The 20,293-nt window shown below is 57.9% G+C and overlaps 1 protein-coding gene across 6 annotated transcripts; it reads right to left on the bottom strand.

The window, feature by feature from the left end:
* Window positions 1-403: 403 nt before the first annotated feature.
* LOC111162402 (tyrosine kinase 2) lies at window positions 404-19,616 on the bottom strand. 6 transcript variants are annotated; one of them, XM_022526801.1, is made up of 23 exons: window positions 18,340-19,616; window positions 13,892-14,015; window positions 13,613-13,760; window positions 13,080-13,243; window positions 11,673-12,048; window positions 11,026-11,226; window positions 10,769-10,926; window positions 8,938-9,046; window positions 8,657-8,846; window positions 8,456-8,559; window positions 8,179-8,361; window positions 8,009-8,096; window positions 7,011-7,138; window positions 6,048-6,183; window positions 5,806-5,960; window positions 4,924-5,074; window positions 4,383-4,480; window positions 3,895-4,087; window positions 3,452-3,570; window positions 3,026-3,198; window positions 2,679-2,796; window positions 1,729-1,839; window positions 404-1,641 (listed from the first exon to the last, which is right to left on the bottom strand). In XM_022526801.1, the coding sequence occupies exons 1-23, from the start codon at window positions 18,572-18,574 to the stop codon at window positions 1,507-1,509; spliced, it is 3,597 nt and encodes a 1,198-aa protein (XP_022382509.1). In that variant the 5' UTR covers window positions 18,575-19,616; the 3' UTR covers window positions 404-1,506. The 6 variants fall into 6 exon arrangements, with proteins under 6 accessions (XP_022382509.1, XP_022382508.1, XP_022382510.1 ...); XM_022526800.1 differs by having other exon boundaries at window positions 11,682-12,048; XM_022526802.1 differs by having other exon boundaries at window positions 7,011-7,123; window positions 11,682-12,048.
* Between the last annotated feature and the right edge of the window lie 677 nt (window positions 19,617-20,293).

Raw genomic sequence — 20,293 nt, 5'->3', positions numbered from 1 at the left:
CAACACATCCGTATGGAATTATCTGGAAAAGGGGAGCTGCAGGCCACAAGGTCTTGAGAAACCAAAGCAGAAAGAAAAATATTTCAGGCCTTTCACAATGTGGCCTGACACACATCCTGTCTCAGTAGAAACTCCTCAGCAGGGGCACCTGGGTGGCGCAACGGGTTAACCGTTAGACACTTTGTTTCGGCTCAGGTGGTGATATCAGGGTCCTGATCTCAGGATCATGAGATCAAAGCCCCGTGCTGGGTTCCACACACATGGAGTCTGCTTGAAATTCTCTCTCCTTCTCCCTCTGCCCCTCTCGCTCGTGCTCTAACACATACATCTTAAGGGGGAGAAAAGCAAAATTAATCATTTCCTTTAAAAAAAAAATAAAAGAAACACTTTGGCAAACACCAGATTAACAAGAATATAAAATGTTTATTAAGTACATTGTTTGCATATCTGTCCACTAAGCGTCTGACTTAAAGAACCCCATTAGCTATTTCTGTGAGTCCCCCGAGGTAGCCAGCATGACCATGCCCAGTTCAGAGCTGAGAGCTAAGGCCCAGAGAGGGAGAGCCATTTGCCTGAAGTCACACAGGGAGGAAAGCGTGAACCCGGAAGGCTTATCTACCTGGTGCAGAGCCCCTCCAAGCCCTGCATTCTTTGTTGATCTCTATGAGAGTAGTTCCCACGCGCCTTCTGTGCTCCAGGCACTGGCCTGCTAGCTGGGGATTCGGTCGAAGCAAAGGTCGGAGATATGTCTGGCTTCCTCTGCAGCATCCTGCTCCAGCTGCAAAGCCCAGGACAGCAAACACCGGCTGAAGAAGGGCCCAAGGAACACGGCCTCCAGCAGAGAAAATATGAGTTTATTACCAGCTAGTGGAAATGCCGGGCCCTAACTAAGGCTGGGAGTGGGGAGGCCAGAAGATTGGATTCAAGGGCCTGATTAGGTCCTTGCTTGTCCTGGGTCCCTCAGGGGCCTACACCAGGCTCATAACCATGGAGGGTGTGACAGTTTGAAGGGTTGTGTCCCCTCAAAATTCTCACATTGAAATCCCAATGCCTGATATGACGGTATCAGGAGGTGGGCCTCTGGCAGGTGCTAAATCATGATGGTGTCCTTGGGCTTAAGTGTCCTTATAAGAGGGACTCCAGTGAGATCCCCAGCGCCCCCCACCGCCCCGACCCTGTAGGGACCCAGCCAGAAGGTGTTGGCTGTGAAACAAGAAGAGGGCCTTCACCAAAACGTGAACGTGCTGGCACCTTGGTTTTGGACTTCCCAACCTCCAGAACTGTGAGAAATAAATTTCTGTTTATAAGCCATCCCATCCGTAAGACTGCTACAGCAACCCAAGGGAGTAAGACAGAAGGAAAGTCCATTCACAGACGTGGCGGCTCCGGTCAGGAGTAAGGCACTGGGAACGGTGAGGCAGGCCTCTCCTTGTCGGGTTCCTCTGGGGCCCGGAAGGCCCTCTGGGTGGGCGCCTGCTCCGGTCCCCCAAGAGACACTGCTAGGCTTCAGCACACATTGAACACTGAGGCGGCCTGGCCTTGGTATTTCTCCTGGACTGTCTTGAGAATGGGTATGAGGTTCTGGAAGGTGGGGCGGAATGAGGCCTCCGCCTCCCAGCAGTTCTTCATGAGGAGATAGATCTGGGCAGGAAAGAAAGTGGGTCTGCGGGGGCTGCTCTCTCTGCGGTCTGATGGCAGGGAGGTGAAAAGTTGGGGGGGGGGTCTCACCTCACAAGGACATCTCTCCGGCCGGGGCAGCCTCTCCCCGCGTTCCAGCAGCTCAGTGAGCCTCAGCACCGTCATCTGCCCCTGGGTGAGGCCTATGAGCTCCATGAATTTCTACACAGAGACAAAAGCAGCTCTTTTCAGGGGGCGGGGCCACCTAGACAGCCGTCAGAAGCTGCCGGCTCAGCAGTCCCCGCCCGCCTCCACCAGGATGTGGTGCCCAGGTTCAGATTTATGACCTCATCTCTCTGGGCTTCAGTTTACTCATCTGTAAAATGGGGCAATAACATCTACCACTGGGTTATGTGGAAGGTAGGTAACTAACACTCATGGAGTAAGTCGAGGTGGGGGGGGGTTGCTGTTAAGCCTCTCAGCAAACTGTTTTCATCGGTCCAGAATCCTTTGCCCACCCCTCTGACCATGGCCTTTGGGAATAAACTCGGAGCACAGCCTTGGTTCCTCCCCTAGCCCAGGTCTGGCCAATAACCATGGTTCGGGGGGCCAAGCTGGGCCAATCAGAAAGCCCTCAATGATGCCGGTGGGGAGGAGACCCTTTGGTCCCCTCAGCTGGGAGGCTGCACCTGCAGAGCTAGGGGGCCACTGCTGCCACAACGGAGCAGGGGGCAGGGGTGGGGTGGGGATGGGGGGGGCTGCCTGAGAGATGCCTCCTCGGAGAGCAGCAGAGCGGAGATGGAGAAAAATGGGTCTCCTGAGGACAGCTGAGGATCTAAGTCAAGCTGTGCCTCCCCGGCTGCAAACGCCTGAATAAGCTGTTTCTATTTGGGTTTCTGTCACAATCAGAGCCCCCCGACGCGGCAAGGGGGCCCGTTTTACACGGTGGGACTGTGAGGCCCACGTGGCTTAAGCACTCCCTACAGTGGGCGAGCTGGGAATTCAATGCCTTCCTTTCCAGCGCCTCTGGTATGGGGTGGGGCTGAGGGCCTGGCTCTCACCGAGGGGGGGCTCTGGCTGGAGTCACAGTAGGTCAGCAGCTCGTACATGGTGACCCCGAAGGACCAGACATCGGAGGCATAGTAGAACTTACACTCCTTCAGGCACTCTGGGGCATACCTGGGGGGTGGGGGAATGGGGGGGGCACTCATGCCTCCGGCCAGACCAGGTGAAGTCCTTACCTGGGGCTTAGGGGCTCTCTGGTACCAGTCAGGGCCCCACCCTTGTGGGGGGGAGCAGTTTCACTGAGACCAGGCCCTGTCGTCTGAGACCCCGGCATCTACCTCCTTCACCCTGTCTGCTCCAGGTACCCCTGACCCCCCACTCCAGCGGGTTCCTGTCCCGTCACCAGAATACGGGGCTGTCCCCATCCTCGCGCACGCGGTAGTACTCATGGCCTTCGGGCACAGCCTTGGCTAGGCCAAAGTCCCCGATTTTGACCAGCCTGTCGTTGTCCAGCAGCACGTTGCGGGCCGCCAGGTCTCGGTGCACGTAGTGCTGTGTGTGGAGGTAGGCCATGCCCTGGGGGAAGGGCGAGTCAGGGTCAGTGGTCGGGGGCAGAGCCTGAGGCTTGCCAGACCGGATGGGAAGGGGCTGCGGAGTGGGGCGGGACTGCTGGGACCACGCCAGCACGGGCAGGGTGGCAGGCGGCAGCCGCAGAAGGGAGCAGGGCCGGCAGCAGGGGCGGGGACAGGTGAGCGGGTGGTGTGGGGCCATCGGGCCGGGGCCACGGAGGAGGGAGCCGGGCTCCGGGACCGGGGGCCAGCGGGCCCACCTCACAGATCTGCTGGGCGAAGAGCAGCAGCTGAGCCAGCCCCACGCTGTGCCGGGGCAGGTAGTCTCGCAGGCTTCCCAGGGGCACATACTCCATGACCAGCGGTACCGATTTCTCTCCTGAAGCAAGGCAGGGTGGTGGCCCGTGCAGGCAATGGGCGACAGAGACAGGGGCTGGGCGTCGCGCGTTTCGAGCGCCGCAGCTTCGCCCTCCCCAGCGTGGGGCCCTGACTCGCCCACACTAGGTCCAGCCCTCAGGCGGGCCAGCCCATCCTAAAAACCCCGGTGAGGGGGCCGCCGAGTCCCTCTCACCCATCGCGCCCCGCAGAGGGCCAAAGTGGGAAGGAGGCAGCCCCGGGCCGCAGCCACCCCTGCCCGCGTTCTCCAGCCGGAGGCTCCAGCCCGCGGCTCCAATGGGCCCCGGGCCCCGCCGGCCCCGCCCACCTGCGTCCTCGCAGCAGCCCTTGTACTTGACAATGTGCTTGTGGTACAGCGTGCGCAGGATGTCGATCTCCCGCCGCCAGCTGGTGCGGAGCTGGGGGTCGCAGTCCGCCTTGAGGGCCTTCACGGCCACCATCTCGCCGGTGCCGTCGTTCGTGGGGTCGTAGCAGTACAGACTGACCTTGCCGAAATGGCCCTGGCCCGGGAAGGCGCAGGCGGGTCGGCCCTGCCCCGGCTCCCCAGGCCCCACCCCCTGGCTGGGTGCGCTTGGAAAATCCCAGGCCCCACCTCCTCTGTGGGGGCCGGGACTCGGACTCCCTTGAGGCGGGGGTGGGTGGGTGGGGTGGGATATATATGTATATATGTATGTATGTATGTATGTATGTATGTCTCTCTCTCTCTCTCTCTCTCTCTCTCTCTCTTCTAGGCCAGGCCCCACCTATATTTCCAAAACTAACCTCAGGCCCGCCCCAGCCCCTTGAGCCCCTCACCTCGCCCAGATCTCGGATCTTTTTCAAATAGCGCTTGTGGAACACGGTGGGGTCTGACGCAGGTGAGTCAAGGTTCACAGCCAAGACGTCAGCAAGATCTAGAAGAGCCGCGGTGGATGTCACTGGACTCCTGCCTCTTCCCGGACAGGCCCACCCCCGGGGGCACAGAAAGGGGGCCACCGCTCTGCCAGTATCCTATCTCAAATATAAGGAAACTTTTTTTTTTTTTTTTTCAGCGGTTGGAAAATTCTACCTCGTGTCCAAAATGCAGAAGTGGCTGCAGCCTAGGACACCCGGGACGGCCTCACATAGGTTAAAGGGTGTTTCAAGATGAGAGAAAACGAAAGCCAGAAAGCTGCAAGCGCCCGATCTGTCCAAGGAAGCCGTGGTTCTCCCCACATAAACCATTAAGGCAAGCACAGGTGTCCGCACACCCGGAAGTGAGTCAGACACCGTCACACCTGACAGGGGTTATAGGGTAGAAACCTCAGGGGCCCGGGGTCAGCACCAGCAGGGATCCCAGCAATGGGGTGGGGCTCACTCTGGGGCTGCAGCTGAGTGAGGTCCCGCAGGATTGTGCGGAAGGAGGGCCGCTGAGCTGGTTCATAGGTCAGGCACTGGCTGGTGAGTGTGGCGAGCTCCGGGCAGGAGGGCTGAGGAAGCTGGTGCTGCTTCTGGTAGAAGCACTCTTTCTGCCAGGAAGGGGACCCGCGGGAGTCAGTAACCCCCGCCCATCCCCTGCCCCCAAACCCCTTTTCCAAAAGACAGCCAAGCCCCCAGAGCATGCTGGGTCCTTGTTCCGTCATTCCCATTTTACAGACGATGCCACTGTGGCTTGGTGGAGGGAAGCAGACTTGGACACCACTGCAGAGCCCGGGCTGAATCCCAAGTCCAGCTGACTCTGCAGAGCTCGGGGGCAGCCCGCACGAGGCCCTTCCTGCCCTGCCTCCTCCTCACTCTGCCTCCAGGAAGCTCAAACCGCAATCTGATGCCTCAGGGCCTTTGTACCTGCCATGACCTCTGCCTAGGTTGCACTTCCAAGCCTGGGTCACTGCAACATTTCTGTACTTGGATTGAAACCTCCTCTGGGAAGCCTTGCCTGACCCCTCAGCTGGTTCAGGGGGGTCCTCTGGTCCTCCCTCACCCCCACAGCCTAGGGCTTCTCCCATGACGGCCTTAGTTGCTCTGCTTAAAATTGAAGCATGTCACTTACTTGCTGTGTGTCACAACAACCTGATGAGGTAGAGACTGTCAGCCCCAGCTGACAGACAATCAGATGGAGCCCCAGAGAGATGAGGCCACATATATATGCCAGGCCACATAGCCAGAGGGGAGGCAGCCCAGGACCCTGAACATGCCCTCTAGACTCCTTGGAGGTACCAATCCCCTCTGTGGGAAGGGCCCAGAGATGCCCCAGACATACCTCGGAGGGGCCACGGCCCTGCAGAGGGGCCTCCCCATCGAAGCAGATCTCCAGGAGGGTGGCACCAAAGCCCCATTTATCGGCCGCAGTGGTCAGACTGTTGGCTCCGCCAGAGAGGCACTCAGGGGCTGTCCAGGGGATCCGCTCCACCCGCTCTGGGGGCCAGGGTCAGAGGTCAGTGAGGATGGAAAAAGAGTTGGGGGGAAGCCTATCCCTGAACCCAAGCCAGCCCAGGTCCTCACCTTCCCTGGAAAGGGCACCCAGGCCCACACCGGGGTCGCTCAGCTTGATGAAGGGGCTGGTGCCCTCCGTCAGCCCCAGCCGTGCCAGTAGGATATTCCGGCCACACACATTACCATGAACCAGGCTCTTGTCTTCCTGTGGGGGGGTGAAAAGGGGGTGTGACCACTGGGGGGGGTGCTATAGATGCTGCCCCCGCTCCCATCCCATGTGGTCTCCACAGGGACAGACCACGTGAAGAAAATAACCATGGTTAAACAAAACAAAACAAAAGCCATCATGGGGATACAAGTACATCATTGGCACTGGATACCCAGTAGGTCCTTCCTGTCTTCCCAGAGCTGGTGGTCAAAGCTCGTGGTCAGGTCCAACTGCTGTCCTCCAACCATGCCAGGCAAGGTCCGGCCCCAGGGCCTTTGCACTGGCTATTCCCGCTGCCTAGAATGCACTTCCTGAAGTGCCCCCACGGCTCCTTCCTCACCTCCGGGTCACCGTAGCATCTATTTTAAACTCCACCTCTTCCCTCGCCTGTAGCAACTGCTTATCTCCATGCCTGCTACTCTCCCACGGTTGTCACTGCTTTCTAAAATACTGTGTAAAGTAGTTAGTTAATCATTTGTTTGCCCCTCCCAACTAAAATACCTGCTCCCTAAGGACAGAGACTTTGGTTTTGTTCTCTACTATGTCCTCAGGGTCTAGGACAGAGGCTGGCACACAGAGGTGCTCTGGAAACTGGGGTGACTGCACCAGGAGGAGCTGGGACCAATGCCAAGAGAGAGTGACAGAGTTGCTGAGCTCAGGCCCCCATGGGACATAGAAGGTTGAGGCATTCTTCTCTTGGGGGAGATGGGAGTCACAGGGGTGTGTGAGCAAAAGAGGCTCATGGAAAGACCTCCTAGGGCCAGTGTGTACATGACCGCCCCAGCGCGCCCCACCAACCCAGGCCCCGCCCATAGGCCACGCACCAGGTAGCTGAGGGCACTGGCCAGCTGCTGGGCCACCACCACCTTCCAGGCCACAGGCACGTGGCCCTTCTCTCGCCGCAGCCACACGTCCAGGGGCCCGTGCTCCACGTACTCTGCCACCATGATGTCTGTAAAGTCCCAGCCACTGCACAGGCCGCCCACCTGCCTCCCCCGTCCTGGACACGGTGGGGGCAGGACATGGGGGCTGGGACCGTGGGTAGGGAAGGTGCTGGGGCAGAAATGCTGGGGGTGACCGACGAGTGACTGTGGGGCAAGAGGAGATACAGGAGGGAGGGTAGGCCATGTGGGTGCAGGGTGAGGCAGAGGTGAATGCTGGCATCTCAGTCTGGGGTGGGGGTGGGGGGTGGGCAAAGCTGCCATGTAAGGGACAAAGGGGAGGATGGGACTGGGGACCTGGGGGCAGGTGGAGAAGTGGAGGCATGGAGCATGGGGCTGGGGCTTAAGTGATGAGAGGATCCCACGGGCTTGGGGTGCTCATGGGGTGTCGACCAGTGTTAGAAGGAAAGCAAGAGAGACAGACACATGGGGTTGAGGATCTGGGGGCTACTGGCTGGACAAGGACTTCTGAGGTACATGCAGGGTAAGTGCAGGGGTGGGGGTAGAGCAGGGACTGAGATCTGGGAGGACTAGGGCGCCCCACAACACTGGCACCCGCACGGTGGGGTCAGAGGGTAGACAGAGGCTGGGTGGCAGACGGAGCGAGGGATCAGAGCGCAGCCAGGCATCAAGGTGAAACTAAGAGTCCAGGTGTAGTCGGGGACTGTGGGGAAATAGTCTGCGGCTGGGGCACAGGTCGAAGGTCAAGTGGTCACAGATCGAGGTGTGTAGTCAGGGATCCCAGTACAGGTCAAGGTGGAGCACAGAGTTAAGGGTAAGGAGGACACAGGCTTGAGGGTCAGGGTCCAACCCAGGGAGCGGGCATAGGCGGGGGGTGGCCTGCTGACGGGGACACGAGAGGGCACGTGGGGCTCACTCACTCTCAGAGCCATGTACGCAGATGCCGTGTACAAAGGCCAGGTGCACGTGGGAGACCTGGCTCATGAGACTGGCTGTCTCGTAGAAGGCCTGTGGGGACAGGGCAGGTCAGGTAGCCACAGACCCTGACCCCCACACCCCTCCCCACGGCCCCCTGGCTAGGCTCACTCACCAGGGCGATGTCGTGGTGACTGGGGTCCAGCACCTTGAGTATCACTCGGAGCTCTTGCCCACAGTCCCCACTGGGCGTGGGGGGGTCCTCATTGTCTGCCGTGTCCTCCTTGGGGCCTCTGCCCCCCACTCGTAAGATGCCCTCGTACACGTTGGTCCTCGTGCCTTGGCCCAAGTGGGACAGCTGAGGGAACAGGGCACGGGGCAGCTCCATGACCAGCACCCAGGGTTGCCCTCCGCAGCACCCCCCGGCCCCAGGGAGCTCCGACCCCACACACCTGGGTGATGTCATCCTGGCTGATCCGGTGGAAGCTGAGCTGGCTGAGGTTGGGCGGAGCAGTGCTGGCCCGAGACCCCCGCATGATGATGAGGTTGGAGATCTCTGGAGGGTCGAGGTGCCGTCACGGAGGGCTGGCCTGGGTTGGGGATGGGGACCCCAACGCCCACCCTCACCCCGTCCAGGGCCCCCCATATCGTACCTCCGGGCCGTGGCAGGCAACAGCGGCGCAGGGCGAAGCAGTCATCGCCAGCCCGCAGGCAGCAACCCTGCAGGGCGGCTCGCAGCTCCCGCACGCTGGGGAAGGACCGGTCCCAGCCCTCTAGTGTGAAGACCCCGGCCTGCAGCTCAATGGGGAATTTGCGCAGGTGCACGTGCTGTGTGCCTGGGGCCTGCGGTGGGGGCCAGGGGGCAGGGCGGTGAGCAGGGGTCCAGACCAGAAGCGCATCCAGCCCCGGCCCAGGACCCCTGCCCCAGGCTCACTTGCTCTCTCTGCGCCACCGTGAGGATGAGGCGGTTGAGGTGGCTGGTGCTCCAGTGGATGAGGTAGAGGCCGTCCTCGGGCCGCAGCTTGGCCAGCACAAATGGCTCCCTATGGGGGGACCAGGGGACCGCGGTCAGAGAATCTGGGGGGTACCATGGGGCACATGCCAGGCAACAGGGATACAGAGAATCTGCCCGTAGGGGAGCACTCCCGGCTGGGACAAATGTCGGCACTTCTGTGTGGATGTGGAGTCTGAGCGCGTCCAGAAATACCCACGGGATGAAAGAGGTAGTGGGACAGGCACCCGCATGCGGGGCGATGGTCAGGCAGCACCTCCGACACGGTAACACGTGCCCAGAGACAGGAGACATCGATCAGATACCGGAGGGCACATGCCCAGCCAGCCACCCGGACACAGGGTGGGCAGCCTGCCACACATGCACAATCGCAACCCCTGCGACAGGGCGCATAAGGGGCCACAACATCCCAGACCCAGAGGGGACGACCACCAGGAACACAGATGGGCAGGACCCGTGACACTGCCACCCGGGCCCAGACATACCTCCCCGCCCCGGACACTGGGGCTCCCATTCTATTGTTGACCCAACATCCACGTCTCCCCAGAACTCCCGTGTGGAAACCTACCCCCCAGCGTGACGGCTCGAGGAAGCAGAGCCTCTGGGGGCTGAGTAGGTCGCCAGTGTGGAAAGCCCACGGATAGAATCCGTGCCCTTTTATGAAAAGGACCGCAGAGAGCGCTCCTGCCCCTTCCCCCATGTGAGGACCCAGCCGGAAGCTGGCTCTCTGTGCACCCGTGCGGGAGGCTTCTCCGCCGAACACTGGACCTGCCCGCACCTTGCACTGAGACTTTCAGCCTCCAGAACTGTGAGAAATCGATGTCCGCTGTTTTGGCATCACCGGGTCACCGGGACCGTTACAGCCGCCTGAACACACGAGGATGCCCGTGGATGGGGCCCAGAGACCCCTGTCAGGTGACACACACCAGGCAGTGACCTTGTGCCACCTCGGCCCTCAAGAGGCAGAATGGCCCCTCCACCCTCCTCCAGTGTAGAGAGGAGGCTCCCAGGGGTCGGACCTCTTAAAACACCTTAACGGCCAGTCCCGCTGTCACAGGTAGGCCGGGGGACAGCCACGCACAGGTATGATGACCACATGAGCTCAGAGTCACAGCCCCGTGACCCAGCGGCACGCAGAAGGACCCCTGATGGCCAGACACTGCACAGTTTCCGCCCCGCGAGTCTGTAGAGAACCGCAGGGACCGCCAGTGACCAAGACAGACACACGCCTGCAGGGATGTGAATGCTCACGCGAACGTGTGAATGGCCGCCAGCATCTGCGCAACACACGGCTCCACGAAAATCACCAGCCCATCGCGCTGCGCAACACCAGGCAAGGACAACTGGGCAGGCGACCGTGCAGCACAGCTGCGCGCCAGGCGGGCTGTTCGACCTGCAGACGTGCGCGGTGATTGTCCCAAACCCGGTCCCTTGTGCCACATGTCCACACTACTGCAGGCGCCCCCTCTCCCCCACACCGCTGGCGTGCCCAATCTGCACGCATGTACACACGACCGCACGCACTCCCACACGTGCACGCGCATGGGTGAACATGTGCACACTAACATGAACGCAAAGACGTGAATACACACAAACACGCACATGCCTCATTCAAGCCTCACCATGAGCTCTAGGCAGCCACCACCTGGCTGTGTCACCCACGTGCCCTTCCTCCTCCTGCCTGCTCCGCCCGCCCCTCCCCTGCTCCCTCCACTCCTCCCCCGGCTCCCCCCACTGCCCCACCCACACTCACAGCAGGGGTCCATGGATCCCGTCCTGGATGCTCATCACCAGCCGTGGCGGAGCCACCTCGTGGCACAGGTAGTGGCTCGAGTCTGCGGTCAGGCGGAAATAGCCATCCACCAGTGACACCAAGGACAGGGCCATGGCCCGGGAAGGCAGGGTCAGCTCCTGCAGGCCAAGGGCGGGACAGGGTGGGGACGGGACATCAGGCAGGCATCCAGCCCACAGGAGCCCCCACCCCTGCCAGGCCCCCACCCTGGGCCCCACCAGGCTCTTGTTGTCCTGACAGTGGATGCTGACGTGGCATTCCTTCAGCACCACGTGTGTGATGTCCTGGAAGTCACAGAAGTAGGTCCACAGTGCTTCCTGAGGCCTGTCTGCTGGCTGGTCGCCTGCTGCTGGGGCCTTGGTTCTCTTCCCAAATGGGCCAGCATGGGGATTCCTGCTGCTGCCATCGCCTCTGGGACCCTGGAAAGCCAGCACATGGGGCAGGTGCGTGACGCAGGGCTATACCCGTTCAGTCTCCCGCACATTCTCCTTGCAGAGAAGCGGGAGCTGGAGGGACCGGGGATGCTCCTGAGGCAGCCGCACTCGAGTCTGTGTCACAGACTGGATGATGGGGACCCTCCCCCTAGAGAGCCGCACACCAGAGGCCAGAACCTCAGGGAGGAAGAGAGGAAGAGCCAGGCCCTCTCACCCCCAAATACCAGACAGGGGTTCCTCAGAGGTCCCCAGGGGGGAGACACAGACAGAGGACATTCCCCAAAAAACCACCCCGGGGGATAAACAGACATATCCCAGAGCCACACGGGGAAAGGGTTCCCTGCAGCCACCCTCAGAGGCCAAGGCCAAGGCCAAGGCTGAGCAGGAGCACCAGCCCCAGCCCGACCTGGACCACTAGACGGAAGAGGCACCCTGCTCACCTCTGCCCGCACCGGCCGCCACTGGATGCCACCTGTGCCCGTCACCAGCACCTCGTGAGTGGGTGGTCCGGTGGCCAACTCCGGCCCAGGCTCTGGGGGAGCCTGCCCGGCGTCCCGGAAGTAGTAGGGCTCCCCCACGGCCTGGGCCAGTAGCTCCAGGTGGCACACGGGCAGGCGCTCCGTGCCGAAACGGGGTGCCAGCTGCTCGAGCGTGGCCAGGTATTTGACCATGATGACCTGCTGCGAGACGTGGCCCGGCTGGAAGGCCCGCACGAACCTGCGGAAGATGTTCCGCAGGCGCAGTCGGGTCAGCGCGTTGTGCCGCCGGATCTGCAGCTGGAAGGAGCGTGGGATGCAGTCCTTGAAGCTGGGTGGGGGGCAACCAGGAAGGGCTGGTCAGGAGTCCGGGGTTGCTGGCCAAGCTGGCCCTCATATTCCAAGTTCAGATCCCCAAGAAACAGGCCTTTGCTGCCTTCTGCCTCTGGGCCTTTGTATATGCTTTTCCCTCGGCCTGGAATGCTTTGCCAATGTATTCCACATCAGGATAAAGCTGACTCAACCTTCAGGTCTTAGCAGAAATGTCACCTCCCCGCCAGGAAGCGTTCTCTGCTGTCCAGGCTAGAGAGGGTATATCCTCTGGGTTTCCCAGCACTGTGGACTTTACTGTCCCAGCCAGAGTCTTCCAGAGTTATAATACAACAGGGACAGAAAGATATGTGCTTTAAGAGGGACTACCGGTTCTCCAAGAACCATGTCTCCTACTGCCTCCTCCAGGCAGTCTACCCTGATTACCAGGGCCCTCACAGCAATGGCCATGCCCACATCTGGCTCCCAGCTCCCCACACTCCTGGGACCTTCCTTCCCTAGAATCTAAGGAATTCTCCAAGCTCGCTCTGCTCCAGCCACACATCCTCCAATGCATCAGGCGTGCCTCAGGATCTTTGCAGCAGCTCTTTGTCCTCTAAACAGAGAGTTATCTGTCCTCTCTGTCTAGAATGCTCTCCCAGACACTCGCAAGCCTCCTGCCTTCCCTTCCTTCGCACCTTAGAATTTGAATGCTACATTCTCTGAGGGAGTCCCGGACCCTCCAAGCTGAAATCCTACACTTCTCCCTCTCGCTCCTTCTTCCTCCTTCCCTGCTGAATTTCCCCTCGGCATTTATCACTGTCGGAAACACCGGACCTCCCCCTTTTGTATTTTGTTTACTGATGCCTCCTTCACCAGATGTGCGCTCAGGAGGGCAGTGACCGCTGTCTGACTTGGTCACTTTTTGGCCTCAATACCCAGAACGAACGCTGGTACCACAGCAGGTACTAGATAAGTGCTGAATGAACACACGGCAGTAGGCGAGGTCTCTTGCGGCTCCCAGATACCCGTTCCCGCCACATTCCCAGACACCTGATCTTCTTGGCCACCTTCTCCAGGGGGACGCCACGGCACAGGGCAAGGTGGCACAGGTGCAGAAAGGCCATGCCCAGACTCTCGTTCTTAAAATGGTGGATCTCCTCCTCGCTGGACAGCTCCCACAGCGATGCTACGTCATTCACAAACTCATGCTTGCCCTGGGAGTTGGGGCGGGAGGGTGGGGGGACAGATTGGGCAGAAAGGGAGGCATAAGAGCCTGTTTACTCCCCAGCTTCTGTCCACTCTGGGGATGGGAGGGGACCCCTGTTTTCAGGAAAGGCCAAATACACAGCATGTGTGCCTCCTCTGTCCAACCTCGGCCCGCAGTAGACGTCACGAATTGACCACAGCCCCCTTTCCCAGGCAATCCTTTGTCCCAGAACCCTTCGGTCCAGGCAGCCAAAGGATCCCAGGTGGCATGAGTTGAAATCTATTAGCCTTAGTGAATTGGGGCGAGGTTGGGGGGGATCCTCAATGGCACCAAAGTCCCTCACGAACAGTCCCACCTCCCCAGCCCTACAATGCACCTGCTCAAAGAGGTACTCAAAGGAGGCCGGGTCCAGTAGTTGCATGCCCTGCTCTGCCTGTTCAGAGGAAGACTTGGGCCCTGGAGGCCCACAGCGGTACACAGCCGGCTCCTGGGGGTTTGTGCCATGCCAGTTCCGGAAATAAAACCTGCAAGACAGGATGGAGAGGTCACAGCTGGGACCTAGCATGGACTCAGATGCAGCTCCAGGAAGGCGTGGTGCAGGGGAGCAAGGGGACAGAACCAAAGGGGACAAGACTCCCAAAGGCCCATCACCCACCTCATGCGAAAGTACAGTGTCAGGCTCATGTCTCTGGGGATCTCCAAGACATGGTTTGGGGGCAGCCAGACCTGGGCCTGGGCATCGAAGAGAGCAAAGAGATTGAGGCAGGATGGAGTGATGCCTGGAACAAGGGAGAAAGAGGGTCAGGGGGCAGCATCTGCTGCCAGCTGCTTTGTGGACCCCACACCTGATGTTTCCCATCACAGGCCCTCCCTCCCTGGGCCTCCTTCTGCCCACAGAGGACAATACAATATGGTGACCGAGCTGTGGCTTCAGAGACTACATTTCCCATCCTCCTTTGCAGCTGGGATGGGGCCACAGGACCAGTTTCTGGCCAATGGGATGCTGGTGAAAGGGATCCGCAGATTTCTAGGCCTGGAAATAAACTCTTACCATCTCCTCTGGCTCAGGGATGGTAGAGACCCCTTGTGCCAAGCTACGAGACAGAAGCAAATCATCTGACCTGCACTGGATTTTGGGTAAACCTTCATTGTCTTGACCCAGGGAAATTTGGGGGGCTGCTTGTTACTGCAGCAAGAACCTACCCTTGACCGACCGGCCCAACTACAAACCGCTGGCACGTCGCCTGGTCTCCGAGCTCCAGCCCTGCAGGGACACCCAACCACCTCCCGGATGTCTCCTCCTGGACATGAAGCCCCCTTAGATGTGCCATGTTCCAAAGGGACCTCATGCCAGGTCCCCAAGCTCGCCTCTTTTCTGGCTGGTTCTTTTAAACTAGGACTTGGTTCTTGTCCTCAACTTTGCCTGCAATCCACATCAGATGGGTCACAAGACCTGCTCTTTCCATATCCTCCATCTCTGGGATCCTTCAGATCCAAAGCCCAGCCCTAACCCCAGACTCCAGACTCGCGGCCATTCCCTGCCCCAGCCACCCGAGACATCCTTTTATACATATCACTTGAAACTGTTATCTAAGACAATCTGTTGAGAATAATTTATCATCACCAAAGTACAGCCACAAGACATAAAACTTGCCTCTGCCTATATCCACCTCTTCTCCCCAAGAGTTAACCACACTCCTGGGATGCCTGGGTGGCTCAGCCAGTTAAGCTGCTGCCTTCGGCTCAGGTCATGATCCCAGGGTCCTGAGACCGAGTCCTGCATTGGGCTCCTTGTTCGACAGGAAGCCTGCTTCTCTCTCTGCCTCTGCCTGCCTCTCTGCCTGCTTGTATGCTCTCTCTCTCTGACAAATAAATAAATAAAATCTTAAAAAAAAAAAAAAAAGGGTTGGGATGCCTGGGTGGCTCAGTGGGTTAAGCTGCTGCCTCCGGCTCAGGTCATGATCCCAGGGTCCTGGGATCGAGTCCCGCATCGGGCTCCTTGCTCGGCAGGGAATCTGCTTCTCTCGCTGCCTCTGCCTGCCTCTCTGCCTGCTTGTGTGTACTCACTTGCTCTCTCTCTCTCTGGCAAATAAATAAAATCTTAAAAAAAAAAAAAAAAAGGGTTAACCACACTCCTGAACTAGAGTTTATCATTCCCATATCCTCTATGACCTAGTCTCAAATGTTATAAACTATAAATGCAGTATTACACTATAGATGTCCTTCTACAATTTACTTCTTCATGTTATAACAGGTTGTTGTTTTGTTTTTTAAAGATTTTATTTATTTATTCATGAGAGAGAGAGAGAGAGGCAGAGGCAGAAAAAGCAGGCTCCCCAAGGAGCAGGGAGCCCAATGAAGGACTCGATCCCAGGACCCTGGGATCATGACCCAAGCCAAATGCAGATGCTTAACCATCTGAACCACCCAGGCGCCCAATCACAACAGCTTTTAAAACCTCACACATGGGGCGCCTGGGTGGCTCAGTGGGTTAAAGCCTCCGCCTTCAGCTCAGGTCTTGATCTCAGGGTCCTGGGATCAAGCCCCACATCGGGATCTCTGCTCAGCAGGGAGCCTGCCTCCCACCCCCTTTCTGCCTGCCTCTCTGCCTACTTGTGATTTCTGTCAAATAAATAAATAAAATCTCTTAAAACAAAAAACAAAAAACAAAAAACCTCACACAACGGGCGCCTGGCTAGTTCAGTCAATAGAACTCTTGATCTTGGGGTCATGAGTTCAAGCTCCATGTTAGGTGTAGAGATTACTTTAAAAAATAAATTAAAGGGGTGCCTGGGTGGCTCAGTGGGTTAAAGCCTCTGCCTTCAGCTCAGGTCATGATCCCAGGGTCCTGGGATCGAGTCCTGCATCGGGCTCTCTGCTCAGCGGGGAGCCTGCTTCCCTTCCTCTCTCTCTGCCTGCCTCTCTGCCTACTTGTGATCTCTGTCTGTCAAATAAATAAATAAAATCTTTAAAAAAAATTAAATTAAGAAAAAACTTCACATATGATTAGGTGTAACTTTGGTTAAATTTCCTTTTTCCTGATTGTGTAGCTTTCCAGCCTACAACCTTAGTTTGTGTCCTCTCCCATACAGGGTACCCTGAGATGGTCTCCTATTTTTCACCACGATAAATGAAGCTGCTCCAAACATTCTGGTATGTGTCTCCTAGAACACATGAGCTGAGCGTCTGTACCAGGCCTATCTAGAAGTGGAACTATGCGGCCTCAAGGAACGTATGTTCCAACAATGTTGGATGATACCAATGGCTTTCCAAAGTTGCTGAGTCCCAGTATACGCACTGCCTCTCACAGGAGGATGCCTCCTTGAGAGACAACTTCCTAAAGAACCAAGCTTTCCAAAGTTGCTGAGTCCAAGTATACGCACTGCCTCTCACAGGAGGATGCCTCCTTGAGAGACAACTTCCTAAAGAACCAATCTATTTCACTCTCTGGCTTAAAAACTTCCATGGTTCCCCATTGCCCCCATAAGAAAGTCCAATCCCCTCAGCACAGACTAACCATGACCTGGGCAGGGAGTGCCTGGGGGGGCTTAGTCGGTTACATGTCTGACTCTCCATTTAGGCTCAGGTCATGATCTCAGGCATGTAAGATGGAGCCCCAAGTCGGACTTCACGTTCAGCGGGGAGTCCGCATGGGATTCTCCTCCCTCGCCTCCTGCCCCTCTCCCGCCTCCCTAAAATAAATCAATCTTAAAAATAATAATAATAACTATGACCTGGAGTCTGACAATATGATCCACTTTCAAGTACTACTTCCCTTTTCAAATTCTTGAAAGCGACACTCGTTACTCTTAAGATCTTTTGCTTCCTCACACACATCAAGCTGTCTGGGAGCTTTTCACATGCTGTTTCTTCTGCTGGGCATGTTTCTCACCACCCAACACACCCGTTGGAGCTCATGAAGGATCAGCCACCCATGGGAAAGTACAAAGGGTGGCAGAAATCCACCATGAGGCCCCCATCTGGTTGTGGCAAAGGGCATCAGAGAGGACTTCCTAGAGGAAGGGGCATATAAGCAAGGTCCAATTGGACAGACCTTCTCCTCCTCAGGAGGAAAACAGGATACTTCTGGTGCCTCTGCTATGGGCTCTCTCAGGCATTCCGCAGTTCCTTACTGCTCTCAGGAGAAAGTGTAAACTCTCAATGCCTCCCTCTGGCATTTAAGGCACTGTAAGATCTGGCCCTGGCTGACCTCTCCCCCTTATCTCCTACCTGGAGGTCACTGCCACCCTGGTCTCCTGGCTCCCACCCTCACCTGCCACAGTCTATTCCCCGCACAGCAGCCAGAGAGCCCCTGTGACGCCTGAGTCCAGTCATGCCCCTCCTTTGCGCCCAGTCCTCTGTGGCTCCCACCTCACTTGTAGTCAAGAGTAACATACCCACGGGGCACCTGGGTGGTTCAATGGGTTAAAGCCTCTACCTTCGGCTCAGGTCATGATCCCAGGGTCCTGGGATTGAGCCCCACATTGGGCTCTCTGCTCTGCAGGGAGCCTGCTTCCTCTTCTCTCTCTCTGCCTGCCTCTCTGCCTACTTGTGATCTCTGTCAAATAAACAAATAAAATCTAAAAAAAAAAAAAAAAAAGAGTCAGATACCCTGTCAAGCGAGCCAGCCAGGTACTCCTCTCCTGAATTTTTAATTTTTCTCCATCATCTATCTCTGTTCTCCCACAGGTTTTTTTTTTTTTTTTAAAGATTTTATTTATTTCTTTGAGAGAGAGAGAGAGAGCGAGAGCAAACGAGCATAATTGGGGCGGGGGGAGGGAGAGGGAGAAGCTGGCTTCTCCCTAGCAGGGAGCCTGGTGCAGGGCTTGATCTCAGGACCCCAAGATTGTGAGCTGAGCCAAAGGCAGGCGCTTAACTGACTGAGCCATCCAGGCGCCCCTTCCACACGGTTTTCTTATTCATTGAGTTTCTTGCTGATTTTCCTTCTTATCAGCTCTAAGAAGACAGTGATTTGGGGCTTGTAGTTGCTCACTTAATGTCTGCTGAATGAACGGGCAGACGGGCAGACAGATGGACAGACGGATGGGCCCAGCTACCTTGAGCACCTCCACCCCTGCCACAGGGCTGATGCCCCAGACTCACCGACTTTTTGTGCAATGTGGATGCAGACCTCCTCTGCGGTCAGTGTGGCCTCGCTGAAGGTGACCCAGGGGTCCCCGCCGCCAGGGCCAGCCCAGTGCAGAAGGACCTTCAGGCCTCCCCTGGTGGCCATGGGCTGAGCTCCATTGCCATCAGGCCTGCTGTCCCTGGTGGTGGCACCCCAGTGGCACAGAGACATGCTTTTGACAGCTGGCTTGGCTAGAAAGAGATAGGCCATCAGCCCCCAAACATTAGGCCTGAGGGGAAAATTCTAGAACCCCCTCGCTGTGTGACTTTAGGCATCCAATTCCCCTCCCTGAGCCTGTTTCTACATCTGTTTGATGGAGTTGGGGTACACGTTCACACCTGTTAGATCTGCCATGAACAATGAACCCCTTTATTGGACAAACTTGCATTAATATAAAAACCTGCTTTGCACCCCCGCTTCCCCAAATCACCAGGCAGGCAGGTCAGACAGACCGGGGAACGAATCTTGGCTCTCTCCGCGTCAACTCAGGCAAATCACTTAGCCACATCGGGCCTCAGTTTTCCCATCAGAAAATGAAGATGCGGAGAGCATTGCCATGAAAAGAAGGTTGTGACATCCCCACAGCACCTAGCCCTTAATGCAGGCATGAAAAAATAACAAAATATGACAAAAACAAAAATAAAATCATTATTATTGATTTCATCGTCCTGATGATCTCTCTCGAGCAGGCCAAGATTCATGCGTCCCACACCTACCCGCACGAGTGACCCCACGCCCTGCCGACTCCCCCCAGCCTAGGAGGGGTTGTTTCCAGTCGCCCCTCAGTCCAGCTGGGGGACTCCTCGAGAGCCAGGCCCAGGGTCAGGCCGCCAAGTCCTCCAGGTTAAGATAAACCGTGACGGGAAGAAGAGAGTGTCGTCGTAGCACAATGTCCGATTCCTCGGGAATCAGCTCCTCTGTGAGCCCGTTTCCTCGTCTGGAAAAGGGGCACAGAGCAGTGTTTCCCCCAGAGCGGTGCCGGGAGGATTCAGTGAGATGCGGGAGGGGAAGCGCTCAGCTCAGGGCTCGGTATGCGGTCCATACTCGATAAATGTTCGCTATTACTATATGTTAACGTTTGAGAAAATATGGATGGGGTTTCGGGGGGTGCCCATTTCCTTCGTCCTCGTCCCCACTGAGTGCAGACCAGCTTTGCCGATGCGGTAGGAGTGACGTCTGCACCCAGGAGACCCGCACCGCCCCCCAACACACCCCCCAAAACTTCGCTGGCTGGGGCAGGAGCCGCGATGCGCACCCACCAGGCATCGACCGGTCACGAGGCAGCGGGTGTTTCCGTCCACCCTCCGCCACGCGCAGCCTCCCGCCGCGCCTCCCACCGCGCCTCCCGCCGGCCGCTGCCCTCCAGGGGACCTCCCGGAGGTTCCAGGCTCACCCTTTCCCCCCGGACTCTGGCTCGAACCCGGGACCCCGCCCCGCTCTGCCGGCAGCCACCGCCAAATCGCCGCCGAGACGCCGCCTCCCATTGGCCGCCTGAAATGGGCATATTCATTGGCTGCTGTTGTGACCCGTCGCACGTAGGCATTGGTCCTTTCGTTGCAATAGCGGCGCTTCTATTGGCCTTCACCCTCACCTTTTTTTTTACCCTCAACCGCGATTGGCTGGGATGGCACCATGGAGTCAGTGATTGGCTGCTGGAGGGGAGCGGAGGAGATGCGGAAGCGCTGGCTGGTGTGCGGGGTTCGACAGTGCAGGCGTTCAAACGGCGTGGGTTTCCTACGCGGGCTGTTGGCCCAAGTGAGGCTTTCGGAACTGGCGTAAACTTCTTGTTCTCATTTTGGCGATCAAGGCTGCAGCCAGCCGCCCTTCCGTCTTCCAGGCCCCTTCCGTGTGACTCCATTCCATCTTGCCTCGCTTCCCTCGTCTCCGCCGGGCCAGCTGCACCTGGCTGGACCGAGACACCCCCTCACG

The sequence above is a fragment of the Enhydra lutris genome, unplaced genomic scaffold, assembly GCF_002288905.1.
Source record: "Enhydra lutris kenyoni isolate GAN:26980312 unplaced genomic scaffold, ASM228890v2 scaffoldscaffold92, whole genome shotgun sequence".
NCBI classification, from domain to species: domain Eukaryota; kingdom Metazoa; phylum Chordata; class Mammalia; order Carnivora; family Mustelidae; genus Enhydra; species Enhydra lutris.
The sequence above is the reverse complement of the archived record's forward strand: the minus strand, read 5'-3'. Positions and strand labels throughout refer to the sequence as shown.